This window comes from Erigeron canadensis, chromosome 8, assembly GCF_010389155.1.
Source record: "Erigeron canadensis isolate Cc75 chromosome 8, C_canadensis_v1, whole genome shotgun sequence".
Lineage (NCBI taxonomy): Eukaryota > Viridiplantae > Streptophyta > Magnoliopsida > Asterales > Asteraceae > Erigeron > Erigeron canadensis.
In genome coordinates this window covers 29185179-29204523 of record NC_057768.1, presented here as the reverse complement: position 1 = coordinate 29204523, position 19345 = coordinate 29185179, and the positions used below count along the sequence as shown (strand labels likewise).

Below are 19345 nucleotides of genomic sequence, written 5' to 3'. Positions count from 1 at the left end.
TTAAAACTAAATAAATACTTAGAAACGAGATGGGTACCCGCGCAATGCGGCGGCGGTGGTAATGATGTGGTTATTAATCTAAAAGTAATTGACGTAAATGTTAGTGTAGTTATTTTATGGTTAATAGATGTATCTTTTGTAAATAACTTTATTAAGAATATTATAAAGATATTAGGTGAAAATATTTAAATTAATTAATAAAGGAGATAGATAATTTGGATAAATATGTGTGTAAAATATTTTAGGGATATTTGATAGATTTAGTGTGTGAATTATGAATGTGTTGAAAATTAAGGGTATTTATGGTATTTTAAAGGTAGAGAGTTGAAAAGAGATGAGGGTAATTTGTTTATTAAGATAGTATAGATAGTATTAGAAATATAGAGTTTTATAAAAATTATGGGGTTATCACTGGGTGTATCATGTTTTTTTATTTACTAAAATGAATAAATATACGTGTGCATTGTGACAATATCTAAATAAAACTTTTTTAGATCAGAGTAACATTTCGATGAGACTTGTAAATTTTATTGTAAATATACAACTATTTATTGCACTTTAGCTCTAATGAATGCGTTTTGTTAAAAAAAAAGGTTTGCTAAATACAGCCCTTAGGGCTGTATTTAAGGTGTATAAATTGTTTGTACATTTACCATGAAAATCAGGGGGCGGACTTTTAATATGGAAGGTGCAAGTTTTTTTATGCACGTTAAATATAACCTTTCTTTAGGGCTGTATTTAGCATTGTTTTAATGACAACAAATGTTTTAATGACAATCATAAGGAAATATTGTGTCTAAACAACAAATGTTTTAATGACAATCATGCATGATTAATGCATCACCTCCTTGCTTTGGGAGATATGATACAAAACAGTCTTTTATGATATGATAGTTTTGTTTATACTTGATCTAAGGAAACACCATAATTAAACCTTTGAATACAAACCAAACTAATTAAAAGGATACCTTTAGATGCAAATACATATTTGTGCTTACGAGTTATAATGTTTCATTTGCTAACTTATTCTTTTAGTAATTGATGCCAAAATTAGACATCTTTCGTGTATTAATAAACCCGCTTATTTTCTTTAAGTAATTGTTTTGGAAGGTTGAATTATTCATAAATATTGAGAGATTAAGCATATATTATCTTGACCGTATTCATGCTAGAGAACGAATGATACATGCCTTTATTATGATTATGATTATGATGAGTTGATATTATGATTGGGAGTATGCATTTCTAAAATAAAAAATTGATGCTTTTACGCTCATCAAATTTCGTAACATTATTTCTTTAGAAAGTATTGTGCGGAAAACAACAAATTTCGAGAAAGATAGTGTGATTCCTCTCTAATTTGAATTGTAACTCTTATTAATAAAAGATTGGAAGTGTGGATCTCATGATGAAGGAAGACATTACCGATTTTCCTTTTAAATATTGCATCTAATATGATCTTTTCCATACATACTAGTTTAGCCTTAAGACTATGAGGAGTAAGACTATGAGGAGTAGCCCGTTCTTATTCTTGATTTTCGTGCGGAACGCCTGGGAACGCCCCCGGAACGCCCCACATCGGCCCGGGGGCGTTCCGCTCCCTTAATTCGCGTGCCCCGTCCGATTTCCAACGCATCCGATTTGGGCATTCCTTTTGTTTGTTTGTAATATTTTAACTGTTTGGAGTAAGTTGGTGATAGGTGGTGTACGTATACATATATATATATATTATATATATGTGTGTGTGAATAAGAGATTAATTTTTAATAAAAGGCATATTCAATTTTTATACTTTTGAGAGTTGCAGGTGGGAGCCGGCGAGGGATTCACGAAGAAGAAGACAACTCCAAGTTTCAATTTATATATTTAATATCATTTTCAATTTAACCCTAGACTTTTATTTGTATACAAAATAAACATTCAAGTTTTGAAATTTTTTATTACAAATGCTACTACATCCATCATATTTAATTTTTAATATTTATTTAAAACGTATTAAGTTTTATATTTATTTACAAAAATGTATTAAGTTTATTATATACAATCTAAATATAATAAATTATGTATGTATAATAAAATTTAAAAAAAAATGGAATGCCCCTAGGGACATTCTTCCACCCCAAGGGAATGGGGAGAATGCCCCTCATGATTGGTAGTAGACACGTGTCATGCAAGGAGTGGAGGAGGGGCATTCCCTTAACCCTCCACTCCTCTTAGTCTAAGGGCTTTCATTATTGTGCATTTATTAGTTGTATACTTATCATATAATTCAACGGTGGACTTTTAATATGAAAATGTACTTAAGGGCTTTGTTTAACATTTTTCTATTTGAAATTCTCTTAATAAATCTAACATGATTTGAACTTAAGTAAAATAATGTATTTAAGGCATCCAAAAAATGGTGTGACCTTACATACCTATACAAGGAACTAACTTAGAAAATTATATATCTACGAATAGGTAATAAGTTTTAATCAATACGATGATAGGCTATAACATAAAGAGTGGACTCCATTTTTGTATGTGTCATGTCCATCACACTGGCTTTTGACATTATGTCTCCAGTGTGGTTTGTGTCTTGATGGGTTTTTGTGTGTGATTTAGTTTAGCTAGTAAATATTCATCTCTGTCACATAAAATACAATATATTTTAAGTTATCATCATCCTAGCTAATTAAGCACGAATGACAACATACACATTTATTTCTGTGTTGTAAAAAGAAAATAAAAGCATGGAATCACCTAATGCTCATCTTGATCTTGATGCTCATCTTGAGGGTCATCTTGACCACGATACGCCCAAAACCAATAAAGACATCGGATGAGGCTGGTATATATAGCAACGTTGTGGGTGCTAGCTCGACGATGTCGAAGGACCACTTAAAGTCCCAACAGACGCTCGAATCGAGTTAGATTATATTTGGTTTTAAAACAAGATTAAAACCTCGTTATTTATATTCTTAATCATACAATACAAAGTTACAAACTCATAACTTATTTTATTTAGATTGTGCTATACGTCCTCTCTCTAAATAAAATACCATGTTTGGAGTTTTGGTTTTACAATATAGAGTTTTGTCATTTTAGTATAGTTTTTTCCATGGAAACAAAGGGACAAATCCTAGCCATTAGATTATCCTTTCAAAAATAAATCTCTATCCTTTATCTCCCCTCCCTCTTCCCCTCGTCTCCTTCCCCCCACCGAACACACACACACAACTTCGCCGGAAAACTTCAAACGCCGATAAAACATTCGTTCCTTCAAATTAGAACATGACACTTACACCAAAACACTCACAATCACACCGCGAACAAACCCTGACCAGAAATTAATCCGATCTATACTCGCCGGAAAACTTGAAAAACTCACCGGAAAATTTAAAAACACTATAGCTTTGTTGTTTCTTCAAATTAATGCATGAAAGTTGTACCAAATCACTCAGAAACACAATTCGCACAAACACTAGCCAATAAACACTCTTTTTGAGTTCGCCGGAAAAATCACAGTGTAGCCGGAAAAATCACATTCCACCATCTCTTGGATCGTCGCCCATCAAATTCATACCATTCTCATATGCGTCCCTTGACGGTCATTTTAGAACGGATAAGGGCCTCTGTCCCGTTCCGTATCCACCTGAAAACGAAATTGATTAGCCGGAGAAGCCGTCGGAGAAGATTCGATGGTGTTAGTGTCTTAGTGATTACCAATCAAGCTTGATTTGGCTTGACCAATCAAATATGATTAGAAAATGTCGCCGGAGTAATTCACCGGGGTAATTCCCCGGAGTAACCAATTAAGCTTGATTGGCTTGACCAATCAAATATGATTGGACAATGTCGTCGGAGTAATTCACCGGAGTAACCAATCATGTTTGATTGGATTTTGATGATTGTTTGATCCAATGGCTTAGATTAGTCCCTTGGTTTTCATTATTTTTTAAGGATCCATGTGAATACAACCTTTACAATATAATTAAAAGTAGTTAAACTCTTTCTATTATGAATTTAGAGTTATGATGAATATATAATTTTCTTTTTCTTTTAAATTGCCATTATTAAACAACTAGCATGGTAACCCCGCAATGCGGTGGTGTGATGGTGGGGGACGATTGTTAGTATTAGAGGCGGGACGAGTGGTGTAGATAATTGATGTAAATGGTTAATGAAAATATTTTAAAAGATAAAGACTGATAATATATTATAATCATTAAAGGTATTTTTGACATTTTCCTAATGTAACTTTCAAGATGAGAGCTATTATTTTTATAAGATAGTATAGATTATTAGGTACCTTTTATGGAGGAACTTTTTTTTTTTTTGTCTATTTTATATATGGACACCTTATTTTAAAGTGACTGTTTAGCATATAGGCAAATGTTAAAGAGTGTTATGTTATATACGTATATTATATATTAGGTCTTTTACCCGCACGATGTGCGCGTGGTAAAATAGTTGGAAAAAAAGTAAAGATTGTAAATATTTTTAATATTAAAAACCCGTATAAAACATAAAAAGAAAATGGTTATCATTAAATATATTAATGTTTGTTGTCTAAGTACATCAAATATATTTGATACACAAAAGCTTAAAGGTAGCTATATGCATTTGTTTATCAAAACTAAAAAATGTTGTAGTAAATTATCACATAGATATTTCATAATAGACTCAATCCATGTCGTCGCAACTTCAGCATGATGATCATACGCTTTTAAAAAACTATTATTAATATGCTCGGGTTGAACCCGGGTTAATTAGCTAGTTAGTCTTTATTTTAATATTTAAATTCTTTTTTGACATATATAAATAAGATAAATATTGTAAAAAATTATGAAGATGACACATATGATGTAATCTTAGGTAGCAATGTTTTAAAATAGGTTTAATTTTGAAGAGGGTTTTAAAATGCTAGGATAGTTAGTCTTTATTTTAATATTTAAATTCTTTTTTGACATATATAAATAAGATAAATATTGTAAAACATTATGGAGATGACACATATGATGTAATTCTAGGTGGCAATGTTTTAAAATAGATTTAATTTTAAAGAGAGCTTTGAAATATTAGGATTCTTACTTTTTTTTTTTAATATAGATATAGATATAGGTATGTATATGATAGAGTATAGATTGATAGTGTATTGTGTCATATGTAATGAAAGTACAGAAAAGAGGTGAAAAGGATGGAAATGCGATATTTGTGACCCAATAATGTTGGAAGAGTGGATGGCCACCTCATTGGATCTGTCGGTTCCAACTATTTCTTTTTCACGTGCAAATCCACTCCAACCCCGAAGAGTCATACTTTTATTACAGGATTTTACTAACTTATGTTTTTAAATTACATGATAAGTTGAAATAAATCAAAATAAATTAAACTTATTCATTCATTCATCCAATTTAAGTTATTTGTTTGCATATGAATAGTAAAAATGAATTATTGTACTTTCAAGAATGTTAGAGTCTATAAAATATTACGGAGTAACTAATTTGTGTGACATATGGTAATTTATTTTTAATTTTTTTATTCTACAAATTTCTTAACAAATAAATTACGTGTTATGCTTATACATAAAAATTAGAGTAACACTTTTGAAAAGACAAAAAAATAAGCATAAGAAACCCGATTTTTGGTACACAAAATTATGATTATAGAGCAATTCATAATTCTATATAAATTTCATCGATCAATATAAAAACATCAAATCAAAATGGAAAATCATTCAGTAATTCGATAAAGTGGAAACTTTAAGAAGCTGGTCACTGTTCAAGAAAAAAAAGAAGCTGGTCAATAAATAAGGATAAGCAATAATGCGGTCCAAAAAACATTTAAAAAAGAGAAGAGGGGGTTATCGAACAAAGGTTCAATATTTAGACCAAAACTTGGGTCCCTATTTATAACTAGACTAATCAACTAAACATGATTTAAATAATAAATTATAGCCTTGGAGTGCCCTTAATCATTTATATCAAATATTATATACAAACTAACCACAAATTTAGATCTTTATTATAAAGACTTATCTTTATGTAAATTATATTCTTTGAGTTAGATTGTTAATGTGTTTTTTTATTATGGTTGCTATTACTATTATCATGTTACTTTGACTTCATCGGGAACATGTCTAAGCTACCATTCACTGGTCCTTTTTTGCACTAAAAGTCAACCAGAGTATCAAGTGTATACTTACAATTTTTTACAAGAGAACGAAGAAATCCAAGATCAAAGAAGATCAAAGGGCCACATGCCTTTAAATGATATCCGTCATTAATATAACCAAGCAATTATGCTTGAAGCTTAGTCATTCAGTTTCCCACGATCGCACATTAATATTAGAGATATTTGTTACATCAGAAATAAACATATCCTATAATACCCTCTAAAAATTTAAGTAATACAATACTAACAATATGTGCTAACGGTACTTATGTTGCTATTTATACGCTAATGTAGATCAATTAGTGAGTTTCACGCCTAACCTGCCACTGATCAACCACTAGTCTGTACCCACCATGAATTTACATTTACACTTTAAATAATATACCTGTAAAATAAAAAAATAGTAAATTATAAATTACCGTTCGTTGCTGGAACCACGGGCCCCACACATGCTGTGGGATCGTGATCAGGTCGACAAGTCCTCCACGACTCTCGTTTGAGCCATTGCGAATGATCATAGTGGGATACTCTTGAACTCTGTCGGTATTGTAAGGCGGTAAGCCCCACCTTTGTATATTCATTTTGGCTCTTGAATTGTTGCCCCATCTCACTTTGACAACAGCTTTTATCAGCTTTTCAATTTTGGGCAAATTATTTCTCAAGAGTTTTCCCATTCTGACAGTAAACTTCATCCGCTTTCATTTTTTTGTTTTATCTTTATAGTGTTTGGTCTTTTATCTTTATAGTTTTATAATGCTTCAGCATGGATTAAAAACGACAGAGCTAATACTACCACAATGCTAGGTTTTGAGCCTAAACTATAGTAAACTAGATATAAGCTGTTAGTTGTATATACCCGCTAAAGCATAAATACTTTAAGAAAAGGATAATATATGCATTAAATTAGAGAAAGCATGCAAAAGGTGTCGAAATAGAGGGATCATTCTTGCAATCAAAAAGTCATTTTTCAGGGACCATACATGCAGAAAATCACGATTCGGGACCAAGGGTGAGTAGTGAGTACATGACCAAACCACAGGGACCATCAAAAACGCAATCTACTCTAAAAAAATTATAGACTTTCAAGAAAGAAAACGACCTTAAAAACAACATTTACTCCAACAGTCTCACTGATAGTATCATAATATAATGTAAACTGACTGAGCATCACAGGTTTGAAGATATTCATTGGACAAGTTTTTATTATATCAATTAACTTGACCCATTTCACCCATTACGGACAAACCATAACCTAAATTATCCCATTCATGATCAATATAGATCGAAATTATCATCTTTATTATATAATACCTATATGTGTAAGCTTAGCGAATGTTGTTTGCAAAAGAGCGTAGGCACGTAGCAACTATATACTTTCCAACAATATGACAATTATATGAATCGACCAATAGATAGAATATAATTATACAGTTACGTAATAAAGAACAAAATAACATGTAGAAGCAGACAAATAAATGTTATTTTATTTCATGATACCTCAATATAAGTCAAAGAAGCTCAAGGATGAAAGCTTTACCTCTTTGAGGCGAATAATCTTGTACACAAGCAGGTATAGCTATCTGTAACGACAATGACTTTGGCTGTATAAAAATTGAGGTGAAGTTCAACGCATAAATGAGATATCGACTTTCTGATGTCAACTAGAATTACCAACTTTGACTACACGGAACAAAACATAATAATAAATTCTCTCCTATAAAATCACTGATATGGCTGTTGATAAAAACCATTCTCACAGTTTCCTGTGTTGTACGTACCATTGGCTTCATTCCCTCCATACCCCACACCTACATTTGCCTGTCTTGGTCCATTAAACCCTGCAGGCCCATACTTGTGAGGGTTCCACGGGTGACTCGATCTCAAGTTATTCCACTTTTGTTGCTTGAAGTATCTCCTATCAACCATATTAGGGTTCTTAAATGTTTGAAAATTTGGCTGATTGAATGACCCTGGGATTCGTTCTTTTACACGAGGGTATACAGGTAACGGTGGATAAGGATGAAAAGTCATTGCTGGAGCAACAATCCAACTCTCTGAAATTTCACTTTTGGGTGTCCCAGTTTTTTTCAGAACAGAACATGGAATCCCGAAGGCGGTAGGTAACCGTGAGTTGTACCTTTCTTGTGGTTGACCCATCACGGATTTTTGGTGGGCGGTTTCCATGGGTTGCGGTGATGGATTAAATGGAAACAATTGATGGTTATCAGGAGATGGAAATCCAGGGGGAGCATCCGCAACCGCATCCATATTGGCATCCTCATCAATGCTTTGCTGTTTTTCATGGACTGTGTGACATATGTGATCAGTTACTTTCCTAGATTGTTTGTTTGGTGAAATCTCGATGTTTGATTTCCCCTCATCGTCCTCATCCCACCGACTTTTGCGCTTTCGTATTCTAGTTCGTTCAGTGCCACTACTTAAACATGACGCAGAAGAACCTTCAGGGTTCCTCGCATCAACTCTAGGTCTATGTCCACCAAGCGATTGTTTAATGGAGTTATCTGCAACTTCAGGTCTTCTTTCCCGATTAGAAAAATGAGTGTTTTGTAATGGAGGACTTTTGAAGTTAGAAGTTTGTTGAAATTCCATCCTTTCAGTGTCCCTTTCTACCCGATTACCTCTTCGGGCATGCCATGGAATGTACCGATCTCGAAAATTTCTCGCAATTTGATGTACCTGAGGGCCATTAAAACATATCAAGAGCAAGATCAGAAGATAATCAATAAATTTTGTAGGTTTTAATCTATAAAAGAGAACCAGTCCAATGGGTTTAACAGTCAAATGTCTCCCAAAAAGGTTTTTTTTAACACTTTCAGCATAGTAACAACCTTGTTCAAAATATTATTATAGTAACAATATAAATTTGCCCGCATTTCGCACCAGGCTAATCGATGAGACTAGTTGGCCTTTCGTCGATTAGGTATTGATTAATACATATAAATCTTAACCCAAAATTTCAAAGCGATTATTTTATCTAAAGAGAGAAATTTATATATATATATATATATATAGAGAGAGAGAGAGAGAGAGAGAAGTATATACATTTTCTTTAAAATGATACAGGTAGTGATAATACTACAATTCTTACCATACATTAAGTATTTTGACACAAAAATTTTTGACATATTTTAGGTAAACAAGAAATTAATTAATCTGTGAGATATATAAAAGATAAGAAAATGCATCTGTTGAGAGCAACTAGACCTAATGTTGCATTATAAGATACATAGGAGTCCTTTCTAGCCTAGGAGTCATTCCAATCAATGATCAATTGCTATCCATAGAAGTAAGAATACATTAAAAAAAATAATACAATAATGCGTCATATTTACATATATGACACAATTTCAAATGTACCTGCTTGTTCTCATGCTCTGTAAATGACAAAATTGATTCCTTCAAGCTGAAAGAAAAGAGAAAGACATCATCAAATATATAATAACATTCTCTTATGACTGAAAAATTAAGTGAATTATATTAATTACAAACTCACAATCAAAAACATCATTAGTATCTTTATTAGAACCACTCATTTTATCATGATGTACAAGTACAACAGAAATATGGTATACAGAATATGTTCAGACCTTTCACCTCCATGAGGAGACGGCTTTAAGATAGCTTCCAACGTAAGTATCTTCGTTTCAGTCAGATATTCAAAAATCTGCACGTATAATCTGTCAGTATGATGGTTTTTGATTGTCTTCTACAATTTTGAAAGCAGGAAGAGTTCTATAAAATTATAAATTAACCCAGTACAAAAAACTACATTTAGAGCCAACATAGTAAAATGATACTATAAATTATGACATAATTTGAACAACTCACTGTTGTACTAGGTAATAGTTTAACCTATAGATATATGAAAAGCCTTAGGGTGAGATTGTAGTTACTTGTATTGCAAGTAAAAGACATCAAATTTGCCATACCCAAGCAGAGTAGCAGACACACTTAACTACAAGTAAAAATTGACTACTTGTTATTAGCCTATTCTTGTTGCTGTTTCAAAAACTCCCAGGGACTTAAGGGTTCTAGTTGTTTCATCTATCACTCAATATTAAGTAATATTGCTGTGGTGTTGTCAACTTATTGTTTCTTTTCACTCCATTTATCAGTTGCATTTGTTGGTGTGGGACCAATTAATTGTTGTTAGTTGATTGCTGGTCCAACGATGTTAAACTTTATCACTAGTTTGGTGACTGTTGCTGCGAGTTTGCATAAAAAACCCGTAGACCTCTTATATTCCAAGTTTACTTTCAACGATTTCATAAATATAACTTGAAATACAGTTTGGCTTCGGACAAATAATAACTCTGACATGGTACACATTGCCTATACCACATATGTCCATATATTCTGTCCCATTATACGTTGTTCCTCCAAAACACATATGGTTGTGTTGTTCTTACAAACTTCATACAGATAAGAATAAACTTCATCCTAGAGCTTATTGTTCTATTTTTTTAGGTTATTCTAGGTCTCAAAAAGGTTAAAAAGATACCACCATTATGATCCGCAAACTCAAATAATTATTATACATTGTTGATGTCACTTAATTCAGGTTTCTTCTTCCCTGTCAGTCTGTCACGTAAATACGTAATCCAATGTTATGCATATGAGTAAATGATATACAGCCTAAACAGAGTGTCCTTTGCTAAAGCTTGGGTACTGAAGCATAGAAAGCAAAACCCTATGTATATAGACATCAATGTTTTTAAAAAACTCTGAAATGTTGAAACATCAAGCGCACCCATTGCACGAGTTACTCATTCAACTGGGAAAGTTTTCTAAAATTTATTTACCTTGAGAAGCTTTCGCAGTATTGGGGTCTTATCGAAATCCTTTCTGTAACGCTTCAGTAAGATGTGTAACATTTGCAAGCCTGCAAAGTCATGAAAAAAGAAAGAAAGATACTAAGAAAAACAACACACGAAAGAAATCGCATCATATATAAGGAGATATAACCACCACGTATACTTAAGATGCAATGGAACTATACCATTCTTGTTAATAATGTCGAGCAAAACTGTTCGAGATTTTGTTAACAGGAGTGCACCCAGAATAATAGAAAGTTCACGATTGCTGTAACAATTACAATAAGATAGAAGGACTGCTCAGTAAAGTAGCATAGGTTAGTAGCTTTAGTATTTATTTTATTGCAGATGTGTTGGTTCAAAAATGTAAAAACTCTCCAAATAACCTTTGAATGCCTTTCCCGTTGCCACCATAAGCAGTACGACATAAAAGCATTAGATATCCCTTCGAAGCATCCTTCCAAAATGTCAAAACATAAAAAGTAAATCAGATCAAAATGACACGTTATATACATACAAAATAACAGAAATGTATAAGTGTAGAGTAAAAAAAAAAAAGAACAGCAGAAATAGCTTGATAAGGAAATGGTTCAAAAGTTACTTATTGCATACCCAAGTAATTACTTACAGCATCCAAAAAACTGGACAATTCTTTGATATTATATTTTGTAATCATTAATATAATAATCTATTTATAACATATATAAAAGACAAACAAAAAGGTCGGCATGTCATATAGAATAGCCAAGGGACTGCACTGCTAATAACTTTTACCAAATAGTTCAGCCTTGGCTAGAGAAACAAACGGGTTGGCGTGTAATATAGAATGGCCTAGGGATTGCACTGCTAATAGCTTTTACCAAATAAACACATAGGGACATTGAGTTAGCCTTGGCTGAAAATAAGTAAAATTACCATGGAATCCTTGAAAAGTAAAAATATATACAGGAAAAACAAGGATTGAATTTCTAATGTCAAAATACATATAACACTCATGGTCAGGTAAACATGGAGACTAGGGCAGACTAACAGTATTAAAACATATAATGTGCTACTCACTCTTCGTTTGCTTATCCCCTTATTCTCATTTAGCAGAGTATTAAGTGCCTCTTCAACTGCAAGATATCGAATAAGAAACTTTTTCAAAATTAGTCTTACTATTTTAATAATTAAAAGTGAGCAGAGATAGAAATAAATACCAAATGCAATCACAGTTACCTGCTTCAAAGTGACCAGTTAAGTTATCTACCACTAGCTTTTTAGGTTTTTGAGGCTCTACCAGTGGCTTCTTATCTATCTGTGGTTGCATACTTCTGAATTTCCCTTTCTTCACTGCTGATGATGAAGAAGGTAATTTTGAGCGAGACTTTGGCTTTGCAATTGTGAACTCCTTTAGCTTTTTGCGCAATTTGGATTTCTTCTTTGGAATTTTCATATCTTTCTCTGCAGGACCATCATCAAGTGCATCTCGACAAGCAACTTCACTCTTCACATCATTCACTTTAGAAGAAGAATCGAATGACAATAGTCCTGAATGGTCTAGGTTACTTTCAGAAGAAGACCTTTCAATTGATACCTCCAGTGCATCTCGAGAAGTGATTTCACTCTTCACGTCATTCTCTTTAGAAGTATCGAGTGACAATAGATCCTCTACTTTAGTTTCAGAAGAAGACCTTTCAAAGGAAACTTCTCTATCTGTAGATTCAAAAGGAATTGCAGGATCATCATCTTTCTCATCTGTGACCAACAAAGAATCAGGACTTTCACCCTTTTGGGCATTCTCCATGTCAGCAGCAACAAGAAAATGGTCTATTTCATCATCATCATTTTTAGAAGTGCTTTTGACAGTCTGTGCTTCAGATACTCTATGATCCAGCTTATTGTTAGCGTTCTCGCCAAATGTAACAGGTTCAGGCAATTCATCATCAGAATCACCTAGAACGACTGTTTCGTCATTTAGTGGATCACCACCAATAACACCCCTGCACCTTGCTGAGCCACATACACATTTTTTGGCAGCAGCACCAAAAACCCTTACATAGTTGTAATCAAATGTCAGCTCTTCCCCCTGAATAGATCAAGTGTAAGTTAACAATAATAGTGAAGATATAACAATGTTGCTATGTGATTTTGGATGATATGACTTAGTTTGGCCAAAATTTTAGTCCTAAAGAAACAAAGCAATGCATGTACCTTCTTAATATCTCTTAATGCAAAGAGTCCAACGCAAACTTCACCATTCACCATCCACTGGTTCAAAAGAGCACAAAGTAAATCATACTAACAAAATGTATCACTGTATATATGAAGCTTCAAATCAACCAATGAGGATGTCATTCGAGCAAATATGGATCCCAATCAAGGTTCAGATTGCAATACGCAAATCAAGTGATGTATCTTAATGCTCTAAAGGCAGACTTTTCTACTATGCAAATAGCTGAGCTTCTAAAGCATACTAACCTTTTCGGTGCGACAATTTGGTTCACAGCTGTGATTAATAAAACGACTCAAATTTCCTTTAGCACAAGCATCTATTACCTGAAAATAAAAAGGGCAAGAACCAAACCATGTAAACAATATGCATAACTATATATACTATTATACTACCGTATATACAAACATGTCATATATCACATGGTAGCAATAATAATATATTTTTTTCACATTAATAGTTTTGGAAAGGTTGGTGTTAAACTTGCAACACTAAATTTCCATCTACAACAATTCCTGCTTTTAGCAGTTGTACATTATGCATTACCCTGCTTGTACTTGTTGTAGACAGCAAAAATATATTGCGAGTTTATCACTACACTTTTTGAAAAGTGGATGGCCACTGCATAACTACTTCTCATGTTTTTTTTTCCTGTGTAAAAATATCAATTAATAACGTAAAAGGATTAAAAACCGACAAACCTCACTGCCATTCAATGTCATAAAATAGAAATGCTTATGGCCCTTTAAAGCATATTCTCTTTGCCGGGCCTCATAAGCAGGCATATCAAGCACCTAAAAATATGACAGTAAAGAATTAAATAAATTAATAAACAATGCAACTAATCAATAAGAAACTACAGAATTGAAAAGGTTGACATTTAAGTATATTACCTCCCCCACGTATTCTATAAGGAACCTTCCTTTGGGGATATCCTCTAGCAACTGAAGCCCAAAACCCTTCTTTCCAGATGAGACACATTTAAGTTTGGAATACTTGCGTTTTTGGAACTGCAATCATATAGAAATGCTAATGTTTTAAGCACTTCATGCAAACAAAGATTGAGAAAATTTAGAAGCATTGCATTTAAAATACATATACATATGTGTATATATATATATACACACACTATAATATATAGATAACCTGTTGATTCGAACAAGAATCCCCACAGGGGCACGTTCCTTTTACACATTCTATGTTCAGCATCCTATTTAGGCATTCATCCCGACACCCCATGCGGCCTTCTAATGGAGGTTTGCAGTGGCAGACCATAACCTGACCCACATAAATAAAGTATGCACAATTCCATAAGAATTAATTTGTCAATGGACAACAATTTTTATAGTTCCTTATAAATGACAGTAAATGAACCTCATCAATAGGTTGATTTTTACGGTTGCGATGCAAAAACATGTTTGTCTTTATAGGCTTCCAAGAGGGCTGTAGAGAATCTGCACCCAATGTTTAAATTCTAAATGCTTAGCCATGGCATAATAGATGAGATGATGCAACAGCCTAACAGGTGTTAATTTTAAGTCATATACTCTGTAAGGGCTAGCCGTTATTTTTACAGGTCAAACAGAAAGTCATTCAAAATTTTGAAGTGTATTCAAATGCATAAATATCCTAAATATTTTACTTGTAAAAAGTGAAATTATTATTGAGGTGATATACTTTCTAATTACATAAGCTAACATGAAGAATCTTTATACAACTTTTACACAAAGACAAAAGCTGTATTCATGGGACACCATGTCTCACCCGTTCTGACCAGATCTAAAAATTACACAGTATAAGGTGGTTCGAGCACACAAAAAATACAAAATGAGTCGGTAAGACAATGAATACCTGTTGGTTGCTTATGTCCTAACTGACTGGAATTTACATGTGTATTACTAGTATCTTCATCACCAGATGCATCAGACAATTCCAATTCTTCATTAATATCAGCATTTGACATTTCTTGTGGAATTAAGCAGTCCGCAAATGTTTTATCCTTGTTGTCCTTGCAGATCCTTCATATTATAGATATAAAAAACTATAAATAATGACTCGCTAACACTTATTTTGCTAAGTCAAAACTTGAAGATAAATCTATACCATCTGCATTTTGTTAATTCAATATCATCTGCAAGTATAGCTGATATACGTCTCCATTTATGACAATCGTCACAGCACACCCAGGCACTTTGTGGCAATACCTGACAACCGTCACCCTCACTAGGCACAATATTTGAGTTGGATAAAGGTTCAGCAGTGTTTTTGGAACCCCCTTCTAGCCCTCTAATATCATTCTTTTCAAAATTTACTGCAGCAGATAATGAACAAAAATTAGCATTTACACAATTTAATAAGCTTGTGGATAGCAGAAATCCTGGAGTAAAGAAAAACATATATGAACAGATAAATGTTAAAACATAGACCTGTTACTCGATGACTTTCTAAATCACATTCTGCCTGGGCCTTACCACTCTTCTCCTTGACTTCCCCCATAGAAGTCAACTTAACATGTAACCCTTTCTGCTCATAATTGGTTGTTTTCAGATTCAAAAAAGATTTTGAATTTGAACTTTTCTGAAGACTCTGACCATTGGATTTTGATTCCAACGAATTGATCCCAGCGATGGTAATATCACCTTGCATGATACTACCAACTGCCAACATATCACTGGAAACTGCAATTTTGGTCTCCTGCAATGGTTCCATTGGACATCCTTCCTTGCTTGAGGTGTTGCTAGAAGTAACACCATTGGTTATTGACATAGATGCTACATTAGACCATGAACCTTCAATTTGTTTCTCACTTAAAACATCATTGATGATTTCCGGACTAGGTATTCCACTTCCAACAACATAATCACCCAATGGATGGGATATACAATCTTTTGCGGTAACCAGGATGTCTTCTGTGGTACTCCCACTATTTTGAGTCTCTAACATCACATTAATAACTTCGGAATCGGGTGAAGTTCCAGGATCTAAACACCTACTTTCAATTGACTCTCCTATTCCTGTCATCTCATTAATCTCGCTGCTAATTTTGACATGCAAGTCGTCATGTCTTTCCTTTTCTGCATAAAGCATGTCGATAACAGACGATTTTGATGATACCAAGGTCTCATGAGAAGCCCTGGAGACCTCTTTGTTGTGTATATCAATTTGTGAAGTGGGAGCTTCTATATCGATCTCCCTGTAAATTTCAAGATCTTTATCCATGTCAGGTATCGTATTAACTTGACAATTTTGAATAGCCATTGTCCCTAAATTTAACTTCAAAAGAAGACCTTTGTTTATAGCTTGAGATTCGCCTAGTGAATTTTGAATAGTTTGATTCATAAAATCAGTATTCCTCTTGCTACCTCTATGAACAATCCTTCCCTTTTTTGATTCTACAAGTTCATTTACATTGGCATATTCTTCTGCATTATGCTTGAAAATTTCATCAATTTTTCCTCCAAATCCCCATGCTGAAGGACGCGCTCGCCTAGCCAAATCACTTCTTTGCCGTCTTCGAACATCTGCAGCAAGTAAATCTGATGTTAACTTCCTTCCAGAAGTTCTTCTGCTTTTTCTCATCGGCAACTTGTTATCAGTAATTTGGTTGGATGGAATCTTGCGGGTACTTTTCCGAGTTGATGAACGTTTAATTTCATTAGCTATACTACTATCTTCTCCATCATTATGTCTCAGATCAGAGCATTCAGTTAAGACAATAGAGTTAAACCGGTCGTCAACAAGGGTTTTTGTACAAGAGATATTTGGCCCGTCCAGATTGTTAGAAGACTCAGGGTTAGTCACCCGAAAGGGCTTACATGATTCCAAGTATATTGATAACGTATCAGTTGAATGATGCGGTTCCATAGACGACACAAATTCGTTGAAGTCAAATGGAGCACCATGTGCATCCTCTGCTGGCAATATCTCAGAATCCAGATTGGCCATCAACAACTTTGGAATGTAAAGATCCCTTTGCTGATTCAAGCACTAAGAACCATTATCACAATGACTCCTTACCTGCGATCATAATTATACATTTAAATCATATTTTGCATTTAAAAAATTTATAAGTATATCTTGGATAAATCAGTTCTATGTGTCATGTCTACCGTATCATGGATGATGGACTCTATATGTATATCTTGGATAAACATGAACAGTCAAGATTTGACATTTCTTTTATATGAGGGGCGATGTGTGATCAAGTATTGTTGATAATCATATTTTCAGTTGGATTATATATTTATATCCCTCCCAGTATTGATACCATACAGATTAATCCAGACACACATGCATATAACAACCAAAGGGCCTTTGCCTGTTGGAATCAAGTTGTGTATCTTAAGGCATTCCTACCTCTATGAGGTTGGTGATTCAACTCTCATTTAATACAACAGGTATACAATTTAGGCTGTGTGTGAGCATGAGTTTGTTGTTCTAAATTCAAACTAACATACTACCACAAGAGTTTAAATTAAATAAGAACACTTCAAACATAAGACTACATCATATCCACACATGTAATCAAATAAATCACAAGATTCACATTCATAATTGGATACGCACTTTTAAAAACACACATAAGTCGAAAAAGCCATAGATGCACGATCTCACACTTTGTATATGAAATTGTGCATCTGCGGGTTTTCCCACTTCTATTCATTTCTGAAAAAACGTATCCATTTTTCAACACGTATGAGACATATGAGTGAATCTAAAGATTTCACCGCATTCTTACCGCACTCTATTATTATAGTGTTCCCTAGGGCTAGAAGTGCAAACATCGATATCTTCTCTCAGCATACAAAATCGTAATAAGAGCATATACGGATATACCTATATGTATCATACACAAAACACATAAATCCTTCAACATACATATGTTATATACATGTATTAGTTCATCATTGTTGCCAATTACGATAAAGTTTATAACTTTACACAATTGGATATAAATACGAACATATATAGATACATACATACATATATAATAAATTTTACTTCTAGGTTTGAAGTCAACTATATAATAATTATCGACAACGACAACGATACCCAATCCCACCATCCGCAAAGTATGAGACAAAGGTATGATTATAATCTACAATTAACTAAAACTTAATTACCAGCTAATTATAATATAATGAACAATTAACCAATAATTAAAGTAAAACATACACAAATTAACTAAATAAATAAATTAAAATTGCAATCATATAATCAAAACCCTAGAAATTAAAAGAATAAACTTACAAAAAAATTAAAACACATACATTCAGAGGTCAATGCCATAATAATCAATAAAAATAACATATATACACCGACAAAATATAATATTATATTATATAATTATGGTGAAAGTAAATCGTACCTGAAGAAGAAGAAGAAAGAATAAATCGAAGAAAATTAATGGAAAAAGGTTGTTGGAAAGAGAGAGGGCAAAGAATTTATTTATGAGATATATAAATATAAATAATTTTAATCTTAATATAAATTTTATCAACACGGAAATAAAGAAAAGAAAAGAAAAAAAAGTGTTTTCGGAAGAGAGAGAGAGAGAGAGAACACGTTTGTGAGCGGTTAAATATATAATTTTGGGGGAAAAAAGGACGGAGACTTTTTTTTTTTGAACGGCAAAAGGACGGAGACTTGATTGGGTTATATGTTCGTAATAAGTGAAATAAAGGAAGGTTTTCATAGAAGTCCCTATTTTTTGAATTATTAAATACTCGTACATCAGATTTTATCGTTGATCTGATTTCGACCTCACACCTTGCAAAATGGACGGATAGTTGGGTTTGGATAACGAGTCAAAATTGATACGAGTCATTCAAGTTTTAGCGGGTTTTTTCGGTAAGGGTAATAGTATTGGTTGATGTTTATTAAGGTAGGGGAATGCCTCACCAATAGAGCTAACAATTTTTTACACGAACATAATAACACGACATGAACTGATTTGAACATGTTTCGTGTCTTAACAGGTTTGGACTTGTTGAAAGATAAATTTTTATTTGTCTACTAACAAGTATGGGCCTCATAAGACAAAAAAAAATTGTTAAGACCGAAGTCTGTGTACCTCAAAATACTTTTAATATTAATATATATATACTAAATGAAACTTGCTAAGACACGATAAGACCTGTTA

At 33.2% G+C, this 19345-nt stretch overlaps 1 protein-coding gene across 1 annotated transcript; it reads right to left on the bottom strand.

Moving 5' to 3' along the window:
* Positions 1-7618: 7618 nt before the first annotated feature.
* Positions 7619-18666, bottom strand: LOC122610011 (histone-lysine N-methyltransferase ASHH2). The gene is made up of 18 exons (XM_043782980.1): positions 18572-18666; positions 15630-17220; positions 15307-15514; positions 15055-15221; positions 14578-14657; positions 14350-14481; positions 14097-14213; positions 13905-13997; positions 13452-13529; positions 13185-13241; positions 12210-13059; positions 12051-12106; positions 11378-11448; positions 11177-11259; positions 10980-11059; positions 9765-9841; positions 9535-9580; positions 7619-8853 (listed from the first exon to the last, which is right to left on the bottom strand). Exons 2-18 carry the CDS (start codon positions 17146-17148, stop codon positions 7879-7881), a joined length of 4689 nt encoding a protein of 1562 aa, XP_043638915.1. The 5' UTR covers positions 17149-17220; positions 18572-18666; the 3' UTR covers positions 7619-7878.
* Between the last annotated feature and the right edge of the window lie 679 nt (positions 18667-19345).

What these genes read in the sequence shown, in the direction of transcription:
- LOC122610011 (XM_043782980.1), bottom strand. Translation starts at nt 17,148, where the DNA reads ATGGCCAATCTGGATTCTGAGATATTGCCAGCAGAGGATGCACATGGT. An exon ending in AGGACATAAGCAACCAACAG is followed by an intron (nt 14,658 to 15,054) that starts GTATTCATTGTC and finishes CATTGGGTGCAG; the next exon opens with ATTCTCTACAGCCCTCTTGG. An exon ending in AACTGGTCACTTTGAAGCAG is followed by an intron (nt 12,107 to 12,209) that starts GTAACTGTGATT and finishes GATATCTTGCAG; the next exon opens with TTGAAGAGGCACTTAATACT.